General features: G+C 43.8%; 3 protein-coding genes across 6 annotated transcripts; 2 read left to right on the top strand and 1 right to left on the bottom strand.

Annotated features, from left to right (window-relative positions):
• Window positions 1-163: 163 nt before the first annotated feature.
• Window positions 164-6454, top strand: LOC127479616 (lysozyme g-like). 4 transcript variants are annotated; one of them, XM_051806831.1, is made up of 7 exons: window positions 164-568; window positions 659-734; window positions 2009-2083; window positions 2911-3000; window positions 4069-4265; window positions 4502-4640; window positions 5315-6454. In XM_051806831.1, the coding sequence occupies exons 3-7, from the start codon at window positions 2041-2043 to the stop codon at window positions 5443-5445; spliced, it is 600 nt and encodes a 199-aa protein (XP_051662791.1). In that variant the 5' UTR covers window positions 164-568; window positions 659-734; window positions 2009-2040; the 3' UTR covers window positions 5446-6454. The 4 variants fall into 4 exon arrangements, with proteins under 4 accessions (XP_051662791.1, XP_051662790.1, XP_051662792.1 ...); XM_051806830.1 differs by having other exon boundaries at window positions 164-734; XM_051806832.1 differs by lacking the exons at window positions 164-568; window positions 659-734 and having other exon boundaries at window positions 1825-2083.
• Window positions 6455-15918: 9464 nt separating this feature from the next.
• Window positions 15919-17905, top strand: LOC127479627 (lysozyme g-like; the record flags this gene model as incomplete). Its single annotated transcript, XM_051806844.1, has 2 exons — window positions 15919-16007; window positions 17768-17905. Coding segments are annotated over 2 exons (210 nt in total), but the record flags the coding sequence as incomplete, so codon positions are not given.
• A 2721-nt stretch (window positions 17906-20626) lies between these two features.
• Window positions 20627-23970, bottom strand: MRPL30 (mitochondrial ribosomal protein L30). Its single transcript, XM_051806838.1, has 5 exons — window positions 23809-23970; window positions 23417-23497; window positions 21730-21876; window positions 20909-20982; window positions 20627-20809 (listed from the first exon to the last, which is right to left on the bottom strand). Exons 1-5 carry the CDS (start codon window positions 23953-23955, stop codon window positions 20677-20679), a joined length of 582 nt encoding a protein of 193 aa, XP_051662798.1. The 5' UTR covers window positions 23956-23970; the 3' UTR covers window positions 20627-20676.
• Between the last annotated feature and the right edge of the window lie 10 nt (window positions 23971-23980).

Here is a 23980-nt window from a genome sequence, read left to right as displayed (position 1 = left end):
AATGACTCAGATGTTTTAGATATGTGAAAAGTCTTTTGGCCACAAGGTTCAAGTCTTTCAGAGATCCTCTGTGTGTCCCCTCTAGCTTCAGTTGCTGAGAGACCAGTTTCCTTCTTCCTAATTTCAACTGCAGCATCCTGCCTCCCTAAATCTGAAAGTCAAATCCTGCCTCTGTCCTCAAAGTATTCAAGTTCCCTTTCCGAATTAAATTTGCCATAATCAATGAAGCAGTGAGATGCTCTTCTTCAATTACCCTTTTAAAAATTCATACAAAAGTAGAATTCTTAATTAAAAGCTTGCCAATCTGAAATCATTGAGGAAATGAGACAAAAAAAATCCTTCCAGAAATGTGCCCAGACTAACTCAGACACAAAGCAAGGAGAGCACTAGATAGGGATCCGATTTTTGCCTAGCCTCTGCAACTGATTCACTGCAATACTTTCTGCAAGTCATTTATTGTGCAGCAATGTGCTTATTGATGGAGGAAAACCAGTATTTATTTCCTTTCACAGAGTTGTCCTGAGTCTGACTAACAACTACTTGTGCAAATCTTTGGATGAAAGAAATCGTAAGAGTTCTAAGCTCTTAATATATATTACTTATTGCACTTTAAAATAGTCATCACACTAGGTAGGAATTAACATTCCAAATCCCATAGGGTGGATACCTCTTCCTACACGTATATATAAAAGTCATCAAGTGACCTGCCTCAGAGGAAGGCCAACTGAAGACAGGTGAGTCTGAATTCACTCTTAGAACATTTATTTAGAGCCAGAAGCCTTTACTTTGTTTTGATTTAGCCTTTTGTTTTGATTTACCATTTTATCAATATTGTGATTACTATGCTGTATCTAACTCAGGCCTGTGAGGTTTTTGTGATGGGAGGGGAAAAAAATGGCTGGTAACTTAAAAATTTATAATCTGGCAATTTCCTACATGTGGAAAGAGCTACAGCCCGTAGCTTTTGATGCAGACCCATATGGCTGTGCCATTGAATTTATAGGTATTGGGTCAAGCTATATTGATCTGGGCTTGTAAATACTCTCTGTTAGTGCTAGAGGTCAAACTGAGTTCCTGCATGTACCCAGCTCCATCTGTGAACATTTTTCCTGAATAGGCTCACTCACTCATTGGAGCCTCTCCAATGACACTGGTGGACTATCCGTGTTTCTCCATTCATGCAGTCTGGTTTGCAGTAGAAATGCAGTCTAGAGAAAAGGTCACACATTATTAAAATTGATAATGTATTTTCAAGTGTTAACAGCATTAGTGATGACTGCCTACAAGACTCGTGGTGTGTTTTTTATTTGAAATCTTCTTGGGGAAAAAAGTATTTGTAAGCCATAAAAGCTCCTCTGTTTAAATGTGTTAACCAGCAAGCCAAATACAGTCAATGCTTTTTGCATTTGATAGCTATTATCTGATGACATTTTGGAATTTTTTTAATAAGCACAACAGATGCATTTATTAGCAAAGTGATTATCTGCTGTTATTGCACAGAGAAGTATTATTTCACTAAATAAATCTTGGAGTTGCCTTGCATGCTCTTAGCAGAGAATTAAGGGTCATATTGCTTGATTTTTGAAAGCAAGTTTTTCCAAAAGCCAAGCAAAAATCCTTTTTGAACAGAGAAGCAATGGATGTGTGCACTTTGTAGCACATTAGACTTCGAACACCTATAAAATTAAAGCAAAGATGGCATACCTTGTCATTGTAAAGACATGCTACGGGTGTTCAGGAGGGGCCATGTGAGCAAGCAATGAGAACTGACAGGGACTAAAAAAGGTCCCTGCTGGCCCAGGCTGCCAACAGGGACCTCCCTGATCCCAAGCTCCCCAAGGGGAGAGCGTGCTGCAGAGGAGGTGCCTCTGCTCCCCAACCCCTCTTCAGCAAATGCCATCCCTGTCTGGTGCCTCAGGGCAGGAGCTTTTGGCACCCCAACTTTGCTACAGTGCTGTTGAAGATCAGCAGTGATTTCTTCATGTTTTGCAAACTGCTGTGTTTCCAGGTCTCCTGGGACAGCTGAGGAGAGCCATCGCCATGATCCCCGCACTGCTCTTGCTGGGCCTTTCAGCCCTTGTCGGTGAGATGGGTTTGGGTTGCTGTCAAAATCACAGTGGGAATTGTTTGCAGAAGGACCACGGAGAGGAGGTGTGCAGACAGGCTTGAGGTTCCCTTTCTGCATGGCCCTGTAAAACCCTGTGTGGCTAAAGGTCCTCAGCTGCTGTATGAGGCCGCTTGCTGCCCACACGTCTTTTAAACCAGCATATCTGGAGTATGGGACTGAAACCAAAAGGGAGTCACAGACACAGCTCCTCTTGATTTTTCCAGCTAACCTTATCCAGTCTCTCTACCTGCTCAGAAATGGTCTCACAAATGTGGCAAGCTGTTTGATGGAGGCTATTTGTTCCTCGGTTACTAAGGAAATGGGGTAATTTTCAGAGACTGAGGCAAGCATTCTCCTGAATTAATTCCTCACCAGGTTATGGAGGGACACAGGAGACACTTCCAGCCAGGGTGCTCAGGTACCTCCAGCCATCATCTGAGGGATCCTGGACACTGGGCGCATTGAATGGGAAGAGCCCTCTGAAATAAATGCAGGGACTGTGGTTCTTCATTCCCACACCAGCCTTTAGACCTAACAGGGCAGGCACATATTCATCTAAATCTTCATTAGATCCACTTGCTTCAACATATTCAGTTAGAAAAGAACAAATTTCTGTTCTCTACTTTCTTTGATAGCATTACTGATGGAGAGCAGTGGCAACTGTACAAGCAGGGCCAACACAAGGGGATTGTGGATTGCAGGTCTGGGTGACTCCCTCATGCTCAACTTGTATGCACTTTCAGCACTTGTACAATACTGCTCTGAGATCTTATGTGTTCAAACACCTCCGTTTAATATTTCAGCTCCATCCATGAGTTACAGTTGCTATGGTGATATAAGTGCCCTTCCAGCCCCCACGGTGTCCTGTACAGCTGTAAGAGCCCCAGACTGTGGTAGGTATCATTCATTGCTTGACTTGTCGACCTGTTTCTACCTGACAGAGAGATGCTTTACTTACTGTTATTGCCAAATTAAATGTGGTGCAGCTATTCAATTAGTCAAAAGGGAGAAGGCAACACTTCCTCTCCCAAAATGGCAGGTGCTGTGAAGCCTCCAGATCTGGTGGGAAGTGGAAGCACAAACCCCAGGTCCTGTAGTCAGGATCTTCAGCCTCAGAGTAAAGGGAAATAGTACCACCCCTTTTCAGTTAAAACAGCTTCTTCATCAGCCAGGACTTTGGCATCAGCATCCTCACAAAACCCCAGGCCCCGTATGCTGGAAGGTGAAGATGCACAGATCCAGGTTCTGAGTGCTGGCATGTTGGCTGAGCTGGCCAGTGGTGACCTGTCAGAGACACATTTTACAGGGCAAAAGTCCCAAGTGTGTAGCCATCCTACTTCTGGATGACTAGTGTTTGGTAACTCCTTCACATTTCTCTCTTTCTTTCCTCATGTTATTTCCCCGTGCATTGCACATCTGACTGTGTCAGGTTAATACTGCTCATATCTCCAGGAATTTGGCCACATACTTTAGATGTAGGCTCTTTCAGGGCAGACACCTTGACTGTCAGTGTCCAAGCATGGATCTGAACACACCTGCTTGCTTCCAAACTGTTCCAAAATTGCTTTAAAAACCCCTTCTTTCTATAGACAGAATATATAACAGTTACTCCAGTTTGTCTGGTCAGTAGTAATGTGTATCTATTTTTGCAAATCCCTTTTGAAATTTCACTCTTCTGACTCCAGAGCCACATTTACAGTGGAACTGCAGAAGAACAGGACCACGAACATGTGGTTCCACTTCTTGAGAACCCTCCCTCTTCCCCTTGGGTACTGGCACAGCAGCTTCCTAGCCATGGTCAGAGCCAATAGGGCTGTGCTTTTTCCTCAAGCTCCACTGCCCAGTTCAGTGTAGATGCAATTCCTTCAGAATTTGAGTTACTTCTCTGATACATCTGCTCAAGGGGAAAGGGAGGGTTTTGGACAGGGATGTGTTTAAGTCTGCCTTTTCCTACGCTGCAGGATATGCCATGGTACGGAGGACTGCTGAGGCAGACCTCGTGCGCCTGAGGAAATACGAGGTCCCGATTAGACGAGTAGCCAGAAACCTGTGCTTGGACCCAGCTCTCATTGGTGCCATCATGTCACAGGAGAGCCGTGTTGGCCTGCTCCTGAACAACGGCTGGGACCAGGGACGGCAGAAGTACGGCTTGATGCAGGTACATCAGGATGATAAGTACGAGTAACAGCACGGTAATTTAATGCATACCCCAGGTCCTTACCTTAGCAAATGACTGTTCTGTATTCAAAACAGCACTAAAATCAAAGGTTGTTCTTAAGTGTCTGGAATAAGGTCACTTCAATGAGTTGCAGCCTGGGGGGCCAATGAAGAGGAAGAAGCTACAGCAGGGCTTGCATTCAGAGGGAAACCCATTTTCTTGCTTGTCTTTTCTAGATCAGCAGGCAGCTACAGCAGCCTTATGCAGTGTGGGATAGTGAAGAACACATAAATCAGTGCTCAAATATTCTAGTTCTTTCAATCAATGAAGTACGGACAAGACATCCTACCTGGACCTGGGATCGGCAGCTGAGAGGTACACAATGGGCTGTATACCTGAAAGGGATACACTGAGAGTATTGTGCACTCATTGGTGTCACTTTTAAAGGAAAAAGAGCATCAGTCTGGCAGATTTTACAGCATGTCTTACAATAAAAACCCCAACCAAACCCAGTTTTCTAATTTAAAAGAGGCAATTCCAAACTGGCAGATCAGCAATGTGAAATAGCTGTCAGGCAGATAAATAAGGTAGAAAATAACCAAACACAAGCCACTGGGGAAACTGAGGCAGAAATTGAGGCACCACAACACAATGAGCTTATCGTGGCAGGCTGTTGTGTCCAGGAATCTTGGGATCCAGGTGTCCTTATAGTCCATGTTGGTTCCTTATAGTCTTCATGGTGGTTCATTCACTCTATGCTATAATTTACTCTCCCATCCTTGCTCTGATACTGCCTTTTTAGATTACATACTTTCTGGAAACAGTATGCCATTTTCAACTGTTGCTACAGTGAAGGAACCCATGATTCTCTCCAAATGCAAAGATTTTACAAAATCAGTCACTTTTCAACAACAGTGCACAGTTAGCACTTTGCCAAGCAGTTGTGTATGTTTGATGAGACGCATGCCCCTTTCAGCTAGAAATTTTTACTCTTAAAACTCTATTTCTTACTTACAAGCCCAAAACAACTCCTTCCTAACTCTTTCCAGGGGGAATCTGCACCTACCATGCGAGAATGGGCAATCTCCAGGTCTACGAGGAAGACCCATGCAGCAGAGACAACAACTATGTCAACAGCGTGATTAGGCGAGCCCAGTACTTCAAGAGAAATGGGTTCTAGCTCATAAACCCGCCCCACCACTGAGCCTCTCCTCTGCACAGACTAGCAGTGATCACAGTACCCAGAGCAGGTCTTCTGGCAGGACCGATGCTGGGAGCATTGCCAACAGCACCTTGCTCGCTCCAGCAAATCCCAGCTCCCCACTCACCAGTGGGCGAGCTCAGCACTGCCTTCCAGGGAACCCACAGGGATGAGATACCACAAGCTTGGGGTCTTTGAGAAGCAGATGGGGACAGACCAGCAGTGTTTAAATTTTGAGTGAGGAATGTGACTCTTCCTGTTTGGAGCTGAACCCAAGGCTGTTCATGCATCCCCCAGACGCAAGCACACAAGCAGCTCTCCCTGGACATCAGCTGTGCTCTTCCCATCACCTCCATCCATCTCCTTCCCTCTCCATGGCCAATGCAGGAGATGAAGTCCCTGAGTTAAAATTTTCCCTCCCCTTGATGCTGCTGGCTACGGGGCAACGAAGAGACCACCGAGCCTTTGGTCTCTGCAGTAGCTGAGTATTCCTGTGGCCAGCCTTGAGGGGGACAATGCTACACATGATTTGGTTAGCCTATCAAGCCTTGGAGTCCATGGCCATGGTGGGGCTGGGGACCTCTTAAGGGTGAAAAGCAGCCTCACATAGGGGAAATCCTCTATATAGAAAGTACTGCAAGCGCCACAGCAGGCATGCAAAACACCTTTCCATTAGAGACCAGCCCTCAGTGGAGTCAGCCCCGTACGTACCCACCCAAGAGCTGTATCACAGCAACAGTGTTGGTAAAAACCCCCACACCCTTTCCTGCTTTATCTTTGGCTCCCTTGTGTTGGGTTTCCTCCAAATTTAAAAGCATTTCAGCATCCATCCCTCTGCCAGGTATCCCAGCTTCTAATAGGAGTGAATTAGCTCTGGGCTTATAAGGTCTGTTTGAAAGTGGTCTTCTATGTGGATGGGTCTCTGGGTGCCAATTTATGTTTAATTAGAATAATAATTAGAATAATACTGAGAATAATGATAAGAATAAGAGAGAAAATAAAGATAAATGTTAAATTCCAGTGTTGTTTTTTTCAATTTCATGGGGCTCAGTGGGTAGCAACCTACAACTTGAGTAAATAACCCGGTTTGGTACTCTTGGAATGGGTCTAAAACTTAGTTTGAGAACAAGGAGAGGAATATGGTGCTGAAGACTGGATAGGTGAGAAGAGCTGGGCCTGAGCCCGGCCACTGACCCAAACCTGTGAACAAGAGAATAAGGATGTTCACATTTAGCCTTTTGAATTTCCATTTTGGAGGTATCAGAGCACCTTTCTGCCAGCTGTCACCTTTGCTGATGTAGAAGTGATGTGCCTGGCAGTCCCTGCCTGGCAGCACAGGGATATGCTGTGTGTGTGCCTGGGCTGCCAGGCAGGGTCAAGACAGGAAGCATGAGAGCTGGTTTGGAGACAGCTTTTGCCAGCAGAACAATTTTAATGCTGTGCCCCTTGTCTTGCCGGTCACTCATCTGCTTTCTGTCACAGCAAGGACTCTCTATCATTAACATATTGACAAGCAAACTCATTTTATCACCTCTGGAGATCAGAAGGAACTCTAGGATGTCTCAAATATTACTATATTTTTTTTTAAGACTACAGTAAACAGTTCAGTGTTGAGCAACCACAGGCATTGAACTATATATTACTTAGTCTTTAGTGAATTTTGCACTATATTAATATAATTTTACTAAAATTGTTACTTTGTAATAGAATGTATGAAGCCTCTCATGTGGTTTGATCCCCTCTACTTGACATAGCTTAGGTAAAATTCATAGGATGAAGCCTTTGGTGCATTATGTTATATAAACCTCTGTGTTATATAAAACTCTTACATAAAGCCTATGACTGCATTTTTGGTAGATCAGTATAAACTTCAAATGGGGCAGGAAATCTCATTGCTACCTATGTGTACAAAGTTGGGGTTTGAGTTCGGAGAGTGAACCAGAGTGGAGCTTCTTTTGGTTGCCTTCATGCTTGGTTCCCTTCAATCACTGCCAGGAAGCTCCTTGTCACCACTGCTGGTGCTGCCATCCCTGCAGACCTGTGAGCTCCTCAGGTCTCCAATTTACACGAGTGTTACCCATGAAGCTGCTGCTTCAAGTTATCGTAGCAACATCCAAGGGCCTGCAGACTTGCCTGCTGACTTGTGCAGCATCACCACAAAGGATCATTTATTTTTTAAGTCCATTTAAAATTCCCAGTTATGGGAATTCCATATTTTGTTGCAAATATTGTTTTAGGGTATCAGCACCTCGCAGGGAATACAGAAAACCTCTGCAGAAAATGAGTTGAAACTTGATAAATTCGTAGGAAGGAGTAAATAATTAGGAAAGTTTAACACTGGCATGCTGCCTTAAGATTTGAGTAAAAGCTTTCCTGATAAACAGTGAGTTCAGATTGCTGTTCCCTGTCATCTTTTTCTAGTCACCCGTGTCCATGTTGCTGGGAGTTACTCTTCTGCCTGGTGTAGACAAGGCAGCTGCAGTTGTGCTCTTGGTCACCCTTTTGACCCACAGCCCACTGAGAAGAAAAACCAACAGACATCTTGCAAAGCAAATGATCTAATACCAAGTAACATATCAGACAAAAGCAAAAGCTCAGGTAAGGAAAGAGAAAAGACAAAATAGAGGGGAAAGAAAGCTCCAGGGAATCACATACCAGGACATCTGTCTACAACACTGAGGAAGATGTTAAAGGATTGAATGGTTGCTTCAAGAGATCCTGGGGGACAACAAAGCAGCAAGACTTAGGAGGGTTCTGGCAGCCTGACTTGGTAGGGAAAAACCACCTCAGACCAACCAAAGTCTTTATCTAACTGGGGAAGTGGCCGAAAGAGAAGCCATGGTTGTGCTGCATCACAAGCTCAATAAGGCTTTCAGCAGAAATTTGAAGTGCCCTCATATGTGGAGGGCCTTAAGTACAAAAAGCACTGTTTATCAGCAGCTTCTGACCAAACTGGTGAGACATTTCAAGTGGAGCCACACAGGTCTGTTCTACACCAGCTTGTCTCAATTTTTGGTTGTAAAATTAATGGAGTATATGAGCTATCAAACCCATGGGCTACACTGAGCGGCAACGTCAGCTCTTCCACTGATAGTTAGAAACTATGAAAAACAGTTAGGAACCAAAGTACTGAAATCAATCAAACAGAGGTGCAACACACTTGAGGAGGTGTAATGGGCAGGCGACAACCCCAAGGAAAGGGCTGAGGGTTCTAGTGGGAAAAAAAGAAGTTGATGCCAGTGGAGGAGGGGAAAAGAAATAAAAAGAGGGAAAATCCCACTTGGGGGGTTATCTTTATCATAGCACTGTGTATGAAGCACCTGGGGTAACTCTTGTCTCAGATGTTCTGCTGTCAGCATCAGTGATGCTTGGCAAATGTTTGAGTTTGTTGCACCAACAAAAATATCCTCAGGACAATCACAACTCAGATGGAAAGTACAGCCTGTAAGAAATAAGGAATTAGATTTTTTTTCCAGAAAAGAGAAAAAGCACACAGAGTATGATTTTCTAATATGTAAAACAAATTAAGAGCAATCATCTACATACTCCCCTTCCTCTTGAGGGTAAGGCAAGTAGCAGTGAGTTTGGCAGCAGATTTGTGTTGGATACTTCGAAAAACTTTCAAGATAATGAAGCAACACAACATTCCCTGGGTATTTTAAAGAACAGCCAAGACCAACATGTAAAAGTAACCGTGCATCATAAAGAATCACAGAATGGTTTGAATTGTAAGGGACCTTAAAGACCATCTCGTTCCAACTCCTCTGCCATGGGCAGGGACACCTTCCACCAGAGCAGAGCTCAGAGCTCCATTCAGCCTGGCCTTGAGCACTCCCACAGATGGGGCATCCACAACAACTCTGGGCAACCTGTTCCCAGTGCCTCACTACCCTTACAGTAAAGAATTTCTTCCTAATATCTAATTTAAACCTATTCTCTTTATCGCCATGCTGCTGTAGAGAGGGGAAATGCAATAGGTAGTGTTTAAGGACCTTTCCAGGCTAACATCGCTGCATCAGAATCAGCAGTCAGCAAATCAAAAAAAAATTACAGACAGGAAAGAAAAACCTTCTCTGTTAGGGTCCTGTGTTTTGTTTTCACAACTGATGTCAGTACTGGCAAATGTATTTAAATGTGTTTCCTACAATAAAGAGCAAATGTGAGGTAGCAAGCTTTCTCTCTCATCAACTTGTTAAGCTGCAGGTGGTGTGGGCTGATGCCTCCATGGCTCAGGTAGGGTTATGTCTGGAGTCTGGGGCTGCAATGATTGTCTTTCATAGACACCAAGCAGAGGGACCAATTAAACAACCTGTTTCAGCAGTAACTGAAGCAGCAGGAAACCACTATCAAAACCAAGTCCCCGTGGGCCAGAGCCCTAAGCCACATGGTAGAACAGATTGCTCTGATGACTGACTGTGAACGCTGGAGTTGGATCAGTTTGAGCCACGTGTCCATGTCTCTCTCCCCGCGATATGCAGATAACAAAGGGAAATGTCAGCACAGCACTGCACTGCTGAAGAACTGCATTTGCTCTGCTTCATTACTCATTGAAAAAGTGGGCTGGGATTTCCTGGCCAGCAACCTGTTCACAGGACAGGGCTTCTCTAGTGCCTTGGGCACCCTGAGCACAGCACCCCAAAATATTAGGCTCATCTTATGTGACTTTCTTCCTAATAAAAAAAGTCTCATGTTTTATCCAGGCCAGAAAAGGCAACACCAGCCCCCCTTTAAACCAGAAGTGTCAGATGTCTATAGGACATGCCGTGTGGGTAATACTGGTGACTGGGCACCCCAAAGTCTGTCTCCAGCAGCAACAGGAGAACTTGGTTGCTTTCTACAGTCCATTTTCCTCCTCTGCCCTCAGCATTCCCAGCTGTTTAACACAGGTGGTGGGAGACATGTCCACCCTTTGTATGGCACTGCTGTCCATGAATCCATCCAGTTGCTTTGGGAATGTGCTGGTGCCACTGGCCTCCACAGCTTCCTGGGCGGCAAAGACACATCTAGATTCCTTGATAATGCCAGTTTGAATCTTCATAAATTCCTTTTTGAAGACCCAGCTATACTTCACCCACTGGCCTTTATCTATACAGTTGCTGACATGATCCCAGAACACCATCAGGAACCAAGGTAGGTTTGCTCCTTATGGGAGCTGGGCTGACTGTCTCTCAGCTGACTAGGTTTATTCACCACCCCATTCATCTTTAATACACTCTCCTATATTTCTCAGGATGGGCACCAGCCTGTGATCCCAAGGATGCCTGTGGAGCCAGTGCTGCAGTTGGGAGTAACTGTTTCTAATGCTTGCCTCAATTTATTTACTTGTCTTCCTTGAAACCAAATACACCCATATTGGATGCACATGACCTGCTTTTTCCCATTTCAATGTTAAAAGTGATCACTTTGTAGGATTGTAACCTCAGAGCAGCTTCCCACTAACACCCCTCAAACGAAGCCATTGTGCCACTCTCTAGTGTTTGTTCCTGTGGGTTCCTGAACCAGCTTTTCCTGGAAGCAGGAATCTATTGCAACCAAAAATTCCACTTCTGCATCTCATCCTGACAAGGCACTGATCCAGCCCATACACAGGCTCCCACATGTACCACCATCCTATATTTACTACTTCTCTGGCCCTACTGACACACTTACTGAATTCAAAAAAGATTGACAGTACAGTCCTACTACAGCATTTTTATTAATAGCAACTGGAATTTCCACTCCCATTTTCAGGATGCTTCTCTTTTCCTGTAATATTTTTATACTGTGACACTTTTATCCTTCACATACAGCATCACTCATCCATCTCTGCATCCTACTCTGTAATTCCAGAGGCTGGCAATGTAGTATCCTGTTGGTTTTCTAGCCCCCAATCTCTGAAATGCCCGCTATCTTGGTGTTACCTGGCGCCAAGAATTTGCATTCTCCTGGTTTGATTTTGAAATCATGTAGGAAGAATTTTAAGTTTGCCCTCACTTCATTGCTTAATATTGCATATGCCAAAACCTTGACACAGTATCCTGTCTATTTTGTCTGCCTCATTTATTGGGATCGTGCTGTTTATTTCCCTCCTGTTTTTTTTCAGAGGTAAACTGAATGTCAGCCATGTCCACCTTGTAGATCACATCAATTCAAATTGGGTAGTCCTCTGCATTTGTCAGCTTTTCCCTGTTTCTAATGGAAATGCTGCTCTAGAAGCTCTTCAATCTCCAGTGACACAGGTTGCCTATGTTACAGCTCAGGTGCAGCCTACCTTTCTAGGCTGTTTCTCTCATCCATGAAGTTTTGCCAGTTCCTCACGTCTCAATCATCTACAAGCCCCTGCATTTCCCTCTGAAGCCATCATGCAGCCTTGGGACAAGGGACCAGCTCCCAGTACTCAGAGCATCCTGCCTTCCTGACATGGGCTGGGTAACCTCCCAGAGCTTAAATTGGCTTAATTGCTTTGGGAAGCTTATGTCAGCCTAGTTTCTCCCCTGAAAGTATAGCTAGGATCACTCATTTCTTACCCATGCCTTATTAAGCTAATTAGCAATAAGGAGAAATGTTCAAAAGCATGAAAAAACCCACACAGAGAGGACATGGCTAACCTGACCCTACTGCTGCAGCCCTCAGCCTTCCACAAACACCCCAAGAACTGGAAAAGTATCTTGTTGCAAGGCAGGCAAGGAGAAATTTAACTCATTTCTATCCTTTAAATCAGGTTTTATTTTATGAATTCCCTACCTATTCAGGCACCCCTCAGTTGATTCAGATCAAGCAACTGATGAAGTTCAGGAGAGGTTTGGATATGTGCATGGTTACAGAAATCAGGAGTTCCTGTCATAACAATAGAAATCCAGGAAGCATATTTTTTGTACCTTTTCCTTAGAAATAGGGACAATCTCTAACAAGACATGTCTGCATGCCCGAGTCACAAGGGCCATATAGAGGACCAGATTATCCCACAGATGTCTGCCCTGAAGCATTTGATTGACAGAGGCAGTCCTTCCCTCCTGCCAGACACAGAAGAGTAAAGAGGAGCTGATACCAGATCTGATCCAGTGCCCTGCAACCTGGCTTCTGGGTAAATCAGAATGGTCTCTCCCTTGCGACTCCTGTGACCAGTGAACACCTCCTTACTGATAGTGCATGGACACTGATACTGAATAGACCATCATGGCTCTTGCTGTATATTCTATAGGTAGGTGGCCTACACTTACCACATACACAGAATATTTCAGTAGCAGGACTGTCAGATTGCTCTATATGGAGGCTGAAGAGCTAGCTGAGCATAAAGAAAGTCTTGGGGGATTCAGGTAAAACTGCCCAGGTGTGGCAAAGTAGGTTGGTATACAGAATATGGGCAGGGAATAAAGGCATTTTAATTTTAACATTACAGAACATTACTGATTTTATTTTTTCTGAACTAAACATTGGAGTTTGAGGAAGTTTGGAGGAAGTTACCAAGATGCTGTAAAAGACATGTTTGAAACAGCAGCAGAAGTGTGAGTGTCTCATGAAGTCACAAGTCTTTCATGAACAGCTGAAGGTTGGTTTGTGCTGGAGCAGGAGAGCTGCCATTGGGGCCTCCTATGCAAAGAGATGTGACTCCTTTTGTCACTTTGCCTACGCAACCAAGAGAAATACCCCATCAGCTTGGAAAGAATTTCTTTGTGTTTATTCGGCAAGCAGTGAGATATATTTATATCTTCATGTGTGCTAGTGATGGATAATTAATTTTCAAGCTGTTTTGCATGGTCAGGAAGAACCGCCCCATGTACTCAATGTTTGTGCTGCCAGACTGTGCTGCCCTCCTGGGTAAGCCTGGCATGCCTTGCTGCCTTGTGCCAAGTAGTGCAGCCTTCCCCAATAGTCCAAATAGAGGTTTATTGAGGAAAACACTTCCCATGACATGTGACACTTCTTGTATGCATATATGATTAAGCAAAAAATTCTGGAAACACGGGAGATCTACCAACCTGCCTCAATTACTATGATGTAGAAGAAGCAAACTAGTACATCCTCTATGTTTCTCCCCTAGCAATAAGGAGACCATTTGGAGATTACTGTTTGGTGAATCATCTTCAGTGGTATTTTGAATTTTCAGATTTTTTAATGTCACTTCATTTGAGCCATATCTCTTCTATTTTCCTTTCTGCCAGGTGTACTTCCCTCTGTTTCCACCTTTTTTACACTCACTCACAATCACGAACATGAAGAGCCCCACACATGGGCTGCTGTGACTTTTTGCAGTTGGTTCTCTATGGGAGGTACCAACCGTACAGGAAAACCTTACAGAATTGAATCTCTCAGTGCAATGATACGGGACGAATCCCCCAGCTTAAAATGTGAAAGAGCTGCTAAAAGAGTGAAACAGCATTTCACACTCACAAATCTACCGTGGGGGAGAAGCAGGTCAGGATGGATTCTGCTGTGGGGAGTTCTGCCACCCAGTGGCTTTTTTCCTTACTGCTGCACAGCTACAGTGGCTTTGAAATCCACACTGCTGCTAATTTAGGGTTGTTGACCTTTGTTGTCTCTGTACAAGAGGGGATAACAACAGAAACCTGGCACAGTCTCTGCATATCCGAATTCTCAGCAGTTGCAGCTCTGGTCATGTTATTGTTCCTGGATCTTTGCCTGTGAAAACTTCATTCCATCCAAAAGTGGAGGTTCACATTTTCTCATTGTCAGCAAGTTATTGCTTCCAAGAACTGAAGGGGAGCAGTCGTTTTCAGACAAGGCTCCTCCTAGTTCCAAGCTGTTAGCAGTGGGGCCTTAAATTAAATTAAAAGGTATTTCATTTTTTTAAATAATAATTATGTTTGTGCTGTAAAAGCAGAAACCCTGTTGTGTTTGGGAGGATACACAAGCAGCTGTTAGGAGTTTCTGTTTCTTGTATGACCAGCGAGTATGGGAAGAGTGCACTGAGCCAACTGCTCCAGAACTCCACCAGCAGATAAAAAGCCCATTTGTCTCCTGGAAGTGCAGTAAGAAGTTGGGCAGACATCTTGCAGCAAACATGTCAGGTCTGTCTGTGATATTTGTCTAATATTCTTGTAAATAATTCACTGTACCAAACTGTTTTCCATTAACTGCTGGGATCGGGTTAGCATTGCTCCTCTCAGTTGCTGTTTGTATGTCTTCCCTCCTGCAGTGGCATGTTTTGACAACAGATAAATGCAGATAAATTGCAAGACAAACAATCTGCAAGTCAGATAAATTGTTATGATGTAAATGAAGGATGTTTGTCTTCGATTTTCTTGTTTATGATAGCTATGGAAAAGCAAGCTGGAGCCAGTCAGTAGTGTAGGATTTCTCTTGACTCTCACTGATTTTATTTTTTTTATTTTATTTTGGAGTAGAAAAACCGCATTTTTGAGGTGCCTTTCTCCACTGGCCATGTGGGCAGCCCAAGTCACAAGCTTAGACTAGACATCTAAGTTTTAGGTAAGCTAAAATTAGGGGAGATGAATTGTGCACAAAGCCCCAGTTCACCTCACAAGCTCCACAGTGGTTTTAGGCTGGCATGACCGAGAGGTAATCCTCCCCAGAGCCGACAAGATGTACCATGACCACACCTGCCAGCACAAACGCCTGCACGAGTATCTGAGTGATGCCACGGCTTTCAGTCATGGATCTGAAAGCATTTTAGCAGCATGAGCCATGCACTGCGCTGGCCTGACATCTGGTTGTAAATACCGCTCTTAGGCTGTTCAGAGAGCTATGGGAATTTTCTGAATGTTGACACAACTGGAGCTTTGGAGCCAACCGTGAAAACAGAAGGTCTGAGCTGTGTAGGTAGGCACTAATTCAGCTGTTCATCTCCCTTTACACTCACACAAAAGCTCATGCCTATTATGGATCTCTGTCAGTCATTGCCATGCAAGCAGATTTTCCCACAACCAACACAAATCCCACTTGAGCACATAAATTTACGTTGAGAATAGCGTTGCCTTTGAGATGATATTTAAGATCATCACAGAGAAAATGAAGGTCTGCTTGGTGCATCCAACCCTGCCATCAAATCTGCTTTTCTACCTTCCTTAAGAGGATTTCCCTCACGACCCGAGCTTCTGAACATTTTTCCATTATAGTCCTAAATTAAAAGGCCCTAGATCTGGGACTATTCCACCCAAAGGTTTAGATTTAAAAGAATCACCTTTTAGTTTGCATGCTAGAGAACTGCCCTCTATATTTGAATAAAATGTCTTTTATATTATCTGTGTATTGATTTCCAGGGCACTTACCCTTCAGCAAAATTAGTCCATTGTATCATTGTTTCTCTCTAAATAGAGTCAGAAGGATTAAAAATGTCAGCACAGTCATAATGACTTATAAAAACTGGGTTTGGATTTTAAAAATGATGGGCAATGTCATGCATGTCATGTTGTAGGATTTCATGCCTCAAGAGAAGACTGCAGAAAAAGGTTTGAGGAACATGGAGAAATACCATGCCAAAAGTTGTGATTGATTGCTGGTATTATTTTTCAAGAGTCATATGCTGGGGCAGTGCTGAAGGACAGCTGGGGTGACCCTAGAAATACATTTGGTATAGTGCAGTTATAGTCAACCTTCTTGAAAACACAAATCTCATCCTTCATCTGAAGCAGAGTTAGAAGAGCAGCAGGGGCCCTGTTGAAAGGCAACCCACTAAGCCTTTTCAGCCAACTCTGTGGCCACACTAAAGCCAACGCTGACCACATTGTCAGCTGCCAGAACCTGGGAAGGACCCCAGTGAGTGTCAGGGCATGAGCAGACTGCTTTTGCACTGTGATTGCTTCCCAGCACTCCCTTGGGAATGAACAGATTATCTGTTCCTATTTTATATCTAGGTAATAAGTCTTGTTTCAAAAAGCACTTTTTTTAGCTGAGCATGGAGGCCTGCAGGCTGCAGCTACACATCATCAGATTAATTACACTTTATGCACCACAGGGGCCTGGCTAGTGGGGGATCTTGCTTCATTATTCATGCCTACATTTGTGCCTCACTTTTTTGCCAAGTTGTATCCTTATCCGTAAAATCCCTAAACATTTGTCATACACATTGGGATCTGCTTTTGTAACAGCTCCAGCCCCCTCAGACTTGTTCTTTACTATCCCATACAAGAGGATAAGGGGAGGAGAAGAAGGAGGACTGGGGCAGAGATCCAGGGGAGATTCTTAGAGGAAACAGATTTTCCCACCCTTGATGCAGCTGGGGAGGAGAGGAGCAGGCACCTCGCACCTGGAAATGCTGAAGCAGCAGTCATGCTGTTTTCTGCACAGTCACCTTTACAACAGCAGCTGTGTTGGTTTTTTAAGGCTCTGAAAGACAAGGAAGTGAGGCAGGAATTCCTCTTCAGTGCCCCAACAGTCTGCCCTTCACACATCTGCTGGCTTTACCTGCACCTTGGACTGCACTTGCTTCCTCTTTATACAGTCACAAAAGAGGTAAATCATGAGATTAAGAATCAAAATGAATACAAGCAACCTGTAAGCAATGAAGATCTCTGGATAAATAGTGGGATAAATAAGTAGTGGGGTTGGGGTTTCTGGTATGCTGATACTGCTGTCTCACTTTCAGGCTGATAAACAGTACTGTAAGATTGACAAGTCATGGGACACTGAACAGTACTTACCATGAGACACAGAGACTTTATGCAGATTTATAAATTCAGAAAAAATTCCCAGCTTAGACAAAGGAACAGGACCTCAAAGGTAGAGTTTTGTCAGCTTTGAAACACTTCACACATGTAAAGCCAAGCACGATAATGCTGTAAAACCAATCACTGAAGAAAACTAAACACATCCCAGTCCCTCTGTTTGCGTTACCACCCATCTACAAATCAACCTATCCTGGTTGCCTATCCTGGCAACTCTGAAGGAGGAACCCACTAATTTTGAAAATGTCTGGTTCTCTCCAGAGGAAACATAGTTATATTCTTAAACACTGATTACCCTGAAGCAGTCCCTATAGTTGGGTCCCTTTAGTCCAACTACAGTAGTAACACATCTGAGGTTATTAATGTGGGTAGGCATGAAGGAATATGCACACAAGAAAACAGTCATAAAACTGAAGACATTAGCAAAATACAGCAAGGGGACAACGATCTCCAAGTCTGGATGTAAATGAGGAAATTATGATTTCTTCACAAAGTTAAAACACAAAAGGAATACCTCTGTGACAAAAAGAGCTGGAAATGTTAATACTATGGCCACAATCCTGGTGAAAAGGGAGGATAAACTAAAGCAGTGCAGTTCAGTTGTGATTTTTGTTTGTTTGCTTATTTACTAATGAAGTAGCACCTCTGTTTATGTGTTTCTTTCACTCTCATTTCAGGTGGGATAATGCAGAAGCTAACAATATCCAGAACTACAACAAACTGAATACTGGCACAACACACAACTATGTCAATAATGTGGATGCAGGAGCCAATTTTTATAAGAGAATTGGATATTGAGATCTCTGAATAATGATTAGAGTCACTGATTCATACTTTGCTTCTAATTAAAAACAACCTGGATTTCTCCCTCAGAAATAGTAAGAATGGGGGGGAGCAATGAAGCCAGAAACAAGTACAAGATTCCAACGGGGTGTTTTTTTTCAGCTAAGGCTAAAAAAGTAACTTAAAACATAACACTGCTAATAATCCAAACTGTGACCTATCTCTTGCCATTTTTTAGCTTACTTCAGGAGAATATTCAGAGTTTTCACCTGTGCCTGCAGTTTCTTAAGGAGCAGATTATTGTTGCACAAAAGTTATAACACTGCTTAACAAGATTTTATCTGCCTTGCATCTTATCTGCCCATACCTCTGTCTAACAGCAGTACAAAACAGCAGTGCAGGCCCTTCAGAGAGCTGTCCCTGCCCTGAGGTCTTCAAGACTCAGAGGTTTTCAAGACCCACCTGGATAAACTACTGAGTAACCTTGTCTGACCTCAGCACAGGCCCTGTATTGAGCAGGAGGTTGGACTAGAGACCTATGACGTACCTGCCAACCCGAATTTTGTGATCATCTTATGTCAGTCTGTTTGTTCCCTGCACAAAAAGTCTGTTTGTTCCCTGCTTCATAAAGATCTACACAGAGCACTGACAAAGCTTCATTAATGAAAGGATGTGGACATACACTGTGTTTGTGCACCCTGTTGGTTCAGGTTTTAGACTTGAGAAAATCTTTAGAGGATGTGTGCTTATACAGAGAAGGTTTGGGATAGTAGATTGACTGTATGACACTTGTGACCTTGGAAGAAATACCATTTCAGAAACACCCAAACAGAACATTTTGAGGAAATACAATTTTCTTTTTCATTAAAACTGTCAGGTTGTCAATTAAAGACATCTGAAAGCATCTCTTGTACCTAAATCTTTCTCAGAAATAACAGGTACTATCTATGTTCCCTTCTCTGTACTTGGGAAGCAGTTATTAGCTCTGCTTTAACTTAGGTAGTTTATCACACACTTTTGAAGCCCTGCACGGCACCAAGCAAGCCTGTTTATTAACACATTCCCTCTGGAATACCCTGCAGTACTTTTGTGGGCTGTAGCATCAGTACTGTGCAACGAACAAAAGATCCACGTCCATATCCGTATCCATATCCACATCTGTATCCCTACACACGCCGTGTGGGACGGAACTGGAAGCGCGTCCTCTGCCAGAGGCTCACCAGCCTGCAGTGCCCTGGACCCGAACCCGAACCTGCTTGGTAAGGCTGAGCCATCCTGGCTCTGGTGCTCTGGAACTCCAATCCTGGCACAGGTCTTATTTGCTATCCACCAGCAACAAGATCCATTTGATCCAAGATCATCTTCTGGGCCCTAGTACTTGTGCCATCTCTTTCAAGCATGCCCTGCACATTGGGTGCACTACACACGCCCTTCAAAAGGGTTCAAATTCCAGCTTGTACTAAGCACCTCCCTGTGGGAACGTGATCAACACCTTGCAGAGACTGCAGTTCTAACATACTGCAGCACAAGATGCTGTGCAGATGCTGGAAGGAAGGAGGAAGGGAGGGAGGGAAGAAAAGCATCATTCATTTATCTGCTTCACTTCTTCCATGCTATTATATTTCAGCTGAAATTTTAATTTCTGCCTTCAGCCTGCCTGTAGGGGCCATTACACTCTTCAATGCCACTGTAGCCTATCCTTTTCCTTCTGTGCACAGTGCTTCCAGCTTTTATCTCCCTGTACTGATATGTCTGTCTACTCCTTCGAACTCCTACTGGTGTTTACCCTTCTCTGCAAGCAGGAGGAAAGGATAAACACTCATTTTCAGCGACTGTATCCCTCTGATCTTCTCACAACATACAGTCATTAAGATTAACTCCTTTTCAGTGTGTCTAGTGTGGAGAGGCTCACAGTGCGTTAAACCACAGAATTTAGGCTCGCTGGAATGAAAACTACTTTTATCATTTGATACAGCAGCAGTAAATAAAATTACGCACAGAGTAGTCTTTTATAAGCTTGCAGCCCGTAATTCCTAACTCGTGTCAGAGTCATGCTTCAGGGGCTCCAGACTTCTAAAGTTTGCAATTTTAGAACAGGAAAAGCATCAACGTTCACATAAACTGCAGCTCTTAGGCTATTATTGTACACTTAGGATCAGGGAATATATATGAAGTGAGATAGCATGTTTCCTGGAAGACAAATTATACAACGTACCAAGATATGAATAACTCCTGTTACGTCCAAATGGAGAGTTTATGTACTTTTTAAGTTACAGGAGAAGCCAGATGAGAGATTCTTTGCTAAGGAACAAGCCTGAGATCTGGATAACCAAGTAATCCAAATGCCTGACACTCTCCGTGGATAGCCAGTCGATTCTCCTGTGACTACTAAGCAGAGGGCTTTTCAATTCCAGTTCTGTCCTTTATGCAGTGAAAGTGAAGTCCTGCATCATCACTGTAAACCTTTACTGTTAGCTGGGAAACATCCTCGACATCATTAGCTACCTCTATTCTACTCACTTCTCTGCTTATCTGACTTTATAAATCAAGTTCTCTTACAGCTAGCCATAAACTGCAGCAATCTAGTCACAAAATTAAAACACAGACAGCCTATAATTAATTTAATATTTTAGGCAACTATTAACAACATTGAATTTCCTATCTGTACACGTACAATTCTTTAAGTGTCACCTCTGCCATTCATACCAGACAGGGTTAAGAATTTTCTTACATTTCATACACAAACTCTTAACTCAGAATTGAAAGTATTTATTTTATAGAATCTAAATCCAACCAGCACACCTTACGACTTAATTTCTTTCTGCTCCACAGGTTTCAGACGCCGTTTAATGACAAGCTCTCCGTTGTGTGTAAGAAAGGTGCCGGGTATTTCCTCTTCTGTTGGCAACCCATAGGGCAGTTTCAGTGGCTTTATTCTACAGGCAAAAGAGTTTGCTTAGTGAAGTCCTGTGACTAGAAGAGAGTTACACTAAATGTTCCAAATAAGCAAATAAATAAACAAATAATCAACAAACCTTATCAGATGTTTAATAACTTTCAGTCTGGAATTCACAGAAGGGATATTTTTGTGCAGTCTTGGCTGATGCGCCTACATAAAGGATAAAACAGGTTTTACAAATGTGTTGTCAAATCCCAAATCTCTGTTCACTGAACTTTTCACACTATCAGTAAAAATATAAACCACAATTGCAAAGATTTAGAGAACCATCATGCATCACAAACATAAATGTGAAATCAAAACTGGATCAAAATTGATTCCAGTAAAATGAAAATTTCAGCTTTATTCCCATTCCATTATCAATACATTTTTCTTCCAGCTGTTAAAAACACTATAAATGTAAATACAGGAATTTAGGAGCAAAACTGCTTGTTTCAGTTACATATTAAATGGATCAAGCACACATTTTATTCTCTGTAATATAACACTGACTAGATGAATCTTTGCACAATGTGCAGCTAGCCTGAAAAGCCTGGATAAACACATCTTTGACACAAACTCTTAGTCTTGGCCTTCAAAGCCTTTTCATTGATAAACGAGTCTTATTTGCCTTCCTGCAATATCTAAATAACATGACCCACAGAGAAAACTGAATTCAAAGTATTTACAAATCTATTTCTATTATTTTAGCAGAATTCTCAGGGTGAAGTTCTCCTCAGGCATGCAGCACAATACCATAGAGGGATATTTTGAAAGCGCATTTGCCATGAACATTTCCCTCAGCTGCTATAAATGTAATTATGTTTTGTGACTGCAAAGTTGAGGTCCTTAAAAAACCAACCAGCTTAATGCTCCATTTCTGATGTATACAACAAGTACAAAGAACAACAATCATACTTTATCCAGCCCAAGGTCACGTACTATCTTCTTTTCCCAATATGGGCGACCAATGACACTTTTTATTCTGGTAATAACATGGATTTTGTGGGGCTGCTCAGGGTCACCTCCATACTTCTCATGATCTCCAGGCCGTGGCTGAAATACCTAAAATGAAAAGTTCACAAAACCAGAAGTTTTTTTCCTAAATATCTGATAATTATTATTATAGTCAGCTACTCTCTAAAACATACTTCAACCTTGGTAAATATTCTTACATGTTTTTCTTTTCAGGCAGTCAAAGTACCAACAAAGTGAAACAAAATTTTATAACATAAAGTCAAATATATCTTTATAATGGTTTGCTGATAGTGACTCACAGAAACACATGGACAACACTGGACCAGCACAACACCTAATTCACGTGCATCTCCTCAGGGAGCCTGTGCTCAGCCTCTGCATGGCACATTTTTCCACAGGTTTAAAAATGCTTTTAAGGAAAAGTATGAACTGACACAAGATGGTATCTTGCAAAAATGTAAATGTAAAAATGTAAAGTGCAAGTCAAACTTCCCATCACTTTGGTTTAATTCTTTACTGGACAAAATATTTCAGTTGGAAGGGACTTATCAACAATCATCTAGTCCATCTCCTGATCACTTCAGGGTGGACCAAAAGTTAAAACATTATTAAGGCATTGTCCAAATGCCTCTTAAACACTGACAGGCTTGGGCAGCTGAACACCTCTCTAGAAAACCTGTTCCAGTCTTTGACCACCCTCTCAGTAAAGAAATGCTTCCTGATGTCCAGCCTGAACCTGGCAGCTCTAAGCCATTCCCATGCACACTGTCACTGGATCTCAAGGAGAACAGCTCAGCACCTCCCTCTCTGCTTCCCATCCTCAGGAAGCTGCAGAGAGCAGTGAAGTCACCTCTGAGCCTCCTTTTCTCTGAACCAGACAAAGCCAGAGTCCTCAGCTTCTCCTCTCAGGACATGCCTTCCAGCCCTGTCACCAGCTTTGTTGCCCTCCTCTGGATGCATTCAAAGACCTTCATGTCCTTCTTAAATTGGGGGGCTCACACAAACTGCACACAGCACTGGAGGTGAGGCTGCACCAATGCTGAATACAGCGGGACAATCACCACCTTTGACTGTCTGGCTGTGCTGTGTTTGATGCCCTCCAGGATGGGGTTTACCCCCCTGGCTGCCCGTGTTCCATGCTGACTCCTGTTGAGCTGTTGCCCACCAGCTTCTCCAGATCCCTTTTTTCAGGACTGCTCTCCAGCCGCTCCTGTCTCCATTTATACCTGTGCCCGGTATCACTTGGTACCAAGTGCAGTATCTGGCATTTATTCTTGCTAAATTTCACGCCACTGATGATTGTCCAATGTTCCAATCTGTCTAGATCTCTCTACAAACTTGCTAATTGTGCAATCAACTCCTGCATCCAGATCATTGATAAATATTTTGAACAGACTTGGCCCTAGAACTGAAGCCTGAGAAACATCGCTGTTGCCCTGTCACCAGTCAGATGCAACCCCATTCACTGCAACCCTCTGGGCTCTGCCCTTCAGCCAGTTCTTCACCCAGAGCACTGTGAACTCGCTCATCCCAGAGAGTCTCTGGAAATCTGTCATACCGCAGCAAACACAAAATTTAGCAGGCTAACACCCGCTTTTTTCAGTTTCTCAATTACTGAAGCACATACCGAGTCTGGAATTCTGGACCTGGTAAAGAGACAGCGAGCCCAGGTTGGGGACGCCATCCCCTCCATCCTCTTTCCCAGCAGCTGCAAAGAGAGGAGGGCACAACTCGTCTGCACTTTCCTTACAGCTCTGAATACTCGCAAACAGACGACACAGCCACAAGCCCCATTCCCCGCGCAGATCCCTACACAGATTCCAATGTTCCTGGCGGCTGCGAGTCCCAGCTCAGATCCCCACCTGGATCCCCACCTTCTCAGTGGCTGCGTGCCCCAGCTCTAGCCCGGATCCTGCCCCAGATCCCCCCCAACTCCCCCCTGGATCCCGCCCCAGATCCCCCCCTGGATCCCGCCCCAGATCCCCCCCAGGATCCCGCCCCAGATTTCCCCATCCTCACCCTCCCGGCTCCTGCGAGCCCCAGGCCCGCCCGGCCCGCCCCGGCGGCCATTTCGGTGCGCACCCCTCTCTCGGCCGGACACCAGCGCCGCGGCACTTGAGTTCCGAGCGGGCGGAAGGACAAGGGTGCGACACCGCCCCTCTCCATCCTCCCCCTCAGCTCCCTGCCCTTT

This window comes from Manacus candei, unplaced genomic scaffold (genome assembly GCF_025592945.1).
Source record: "Manacus candei isolate 608988 ecotype Guabito, Panama unplaced genomic scaffold, ASM2559294v1 h1tg000069l, whole genome shotgun sequence".
NCBI classification, from domain to species: domain Eukaryota; kingdom Metazoa; phylum Chordata; class Aves; order Passeriformes; family Pipridae; genus Manacus; species Manacus candei.
This window is presented reverse-complemented; position numbering and strand designations above follow the sequence as displayed.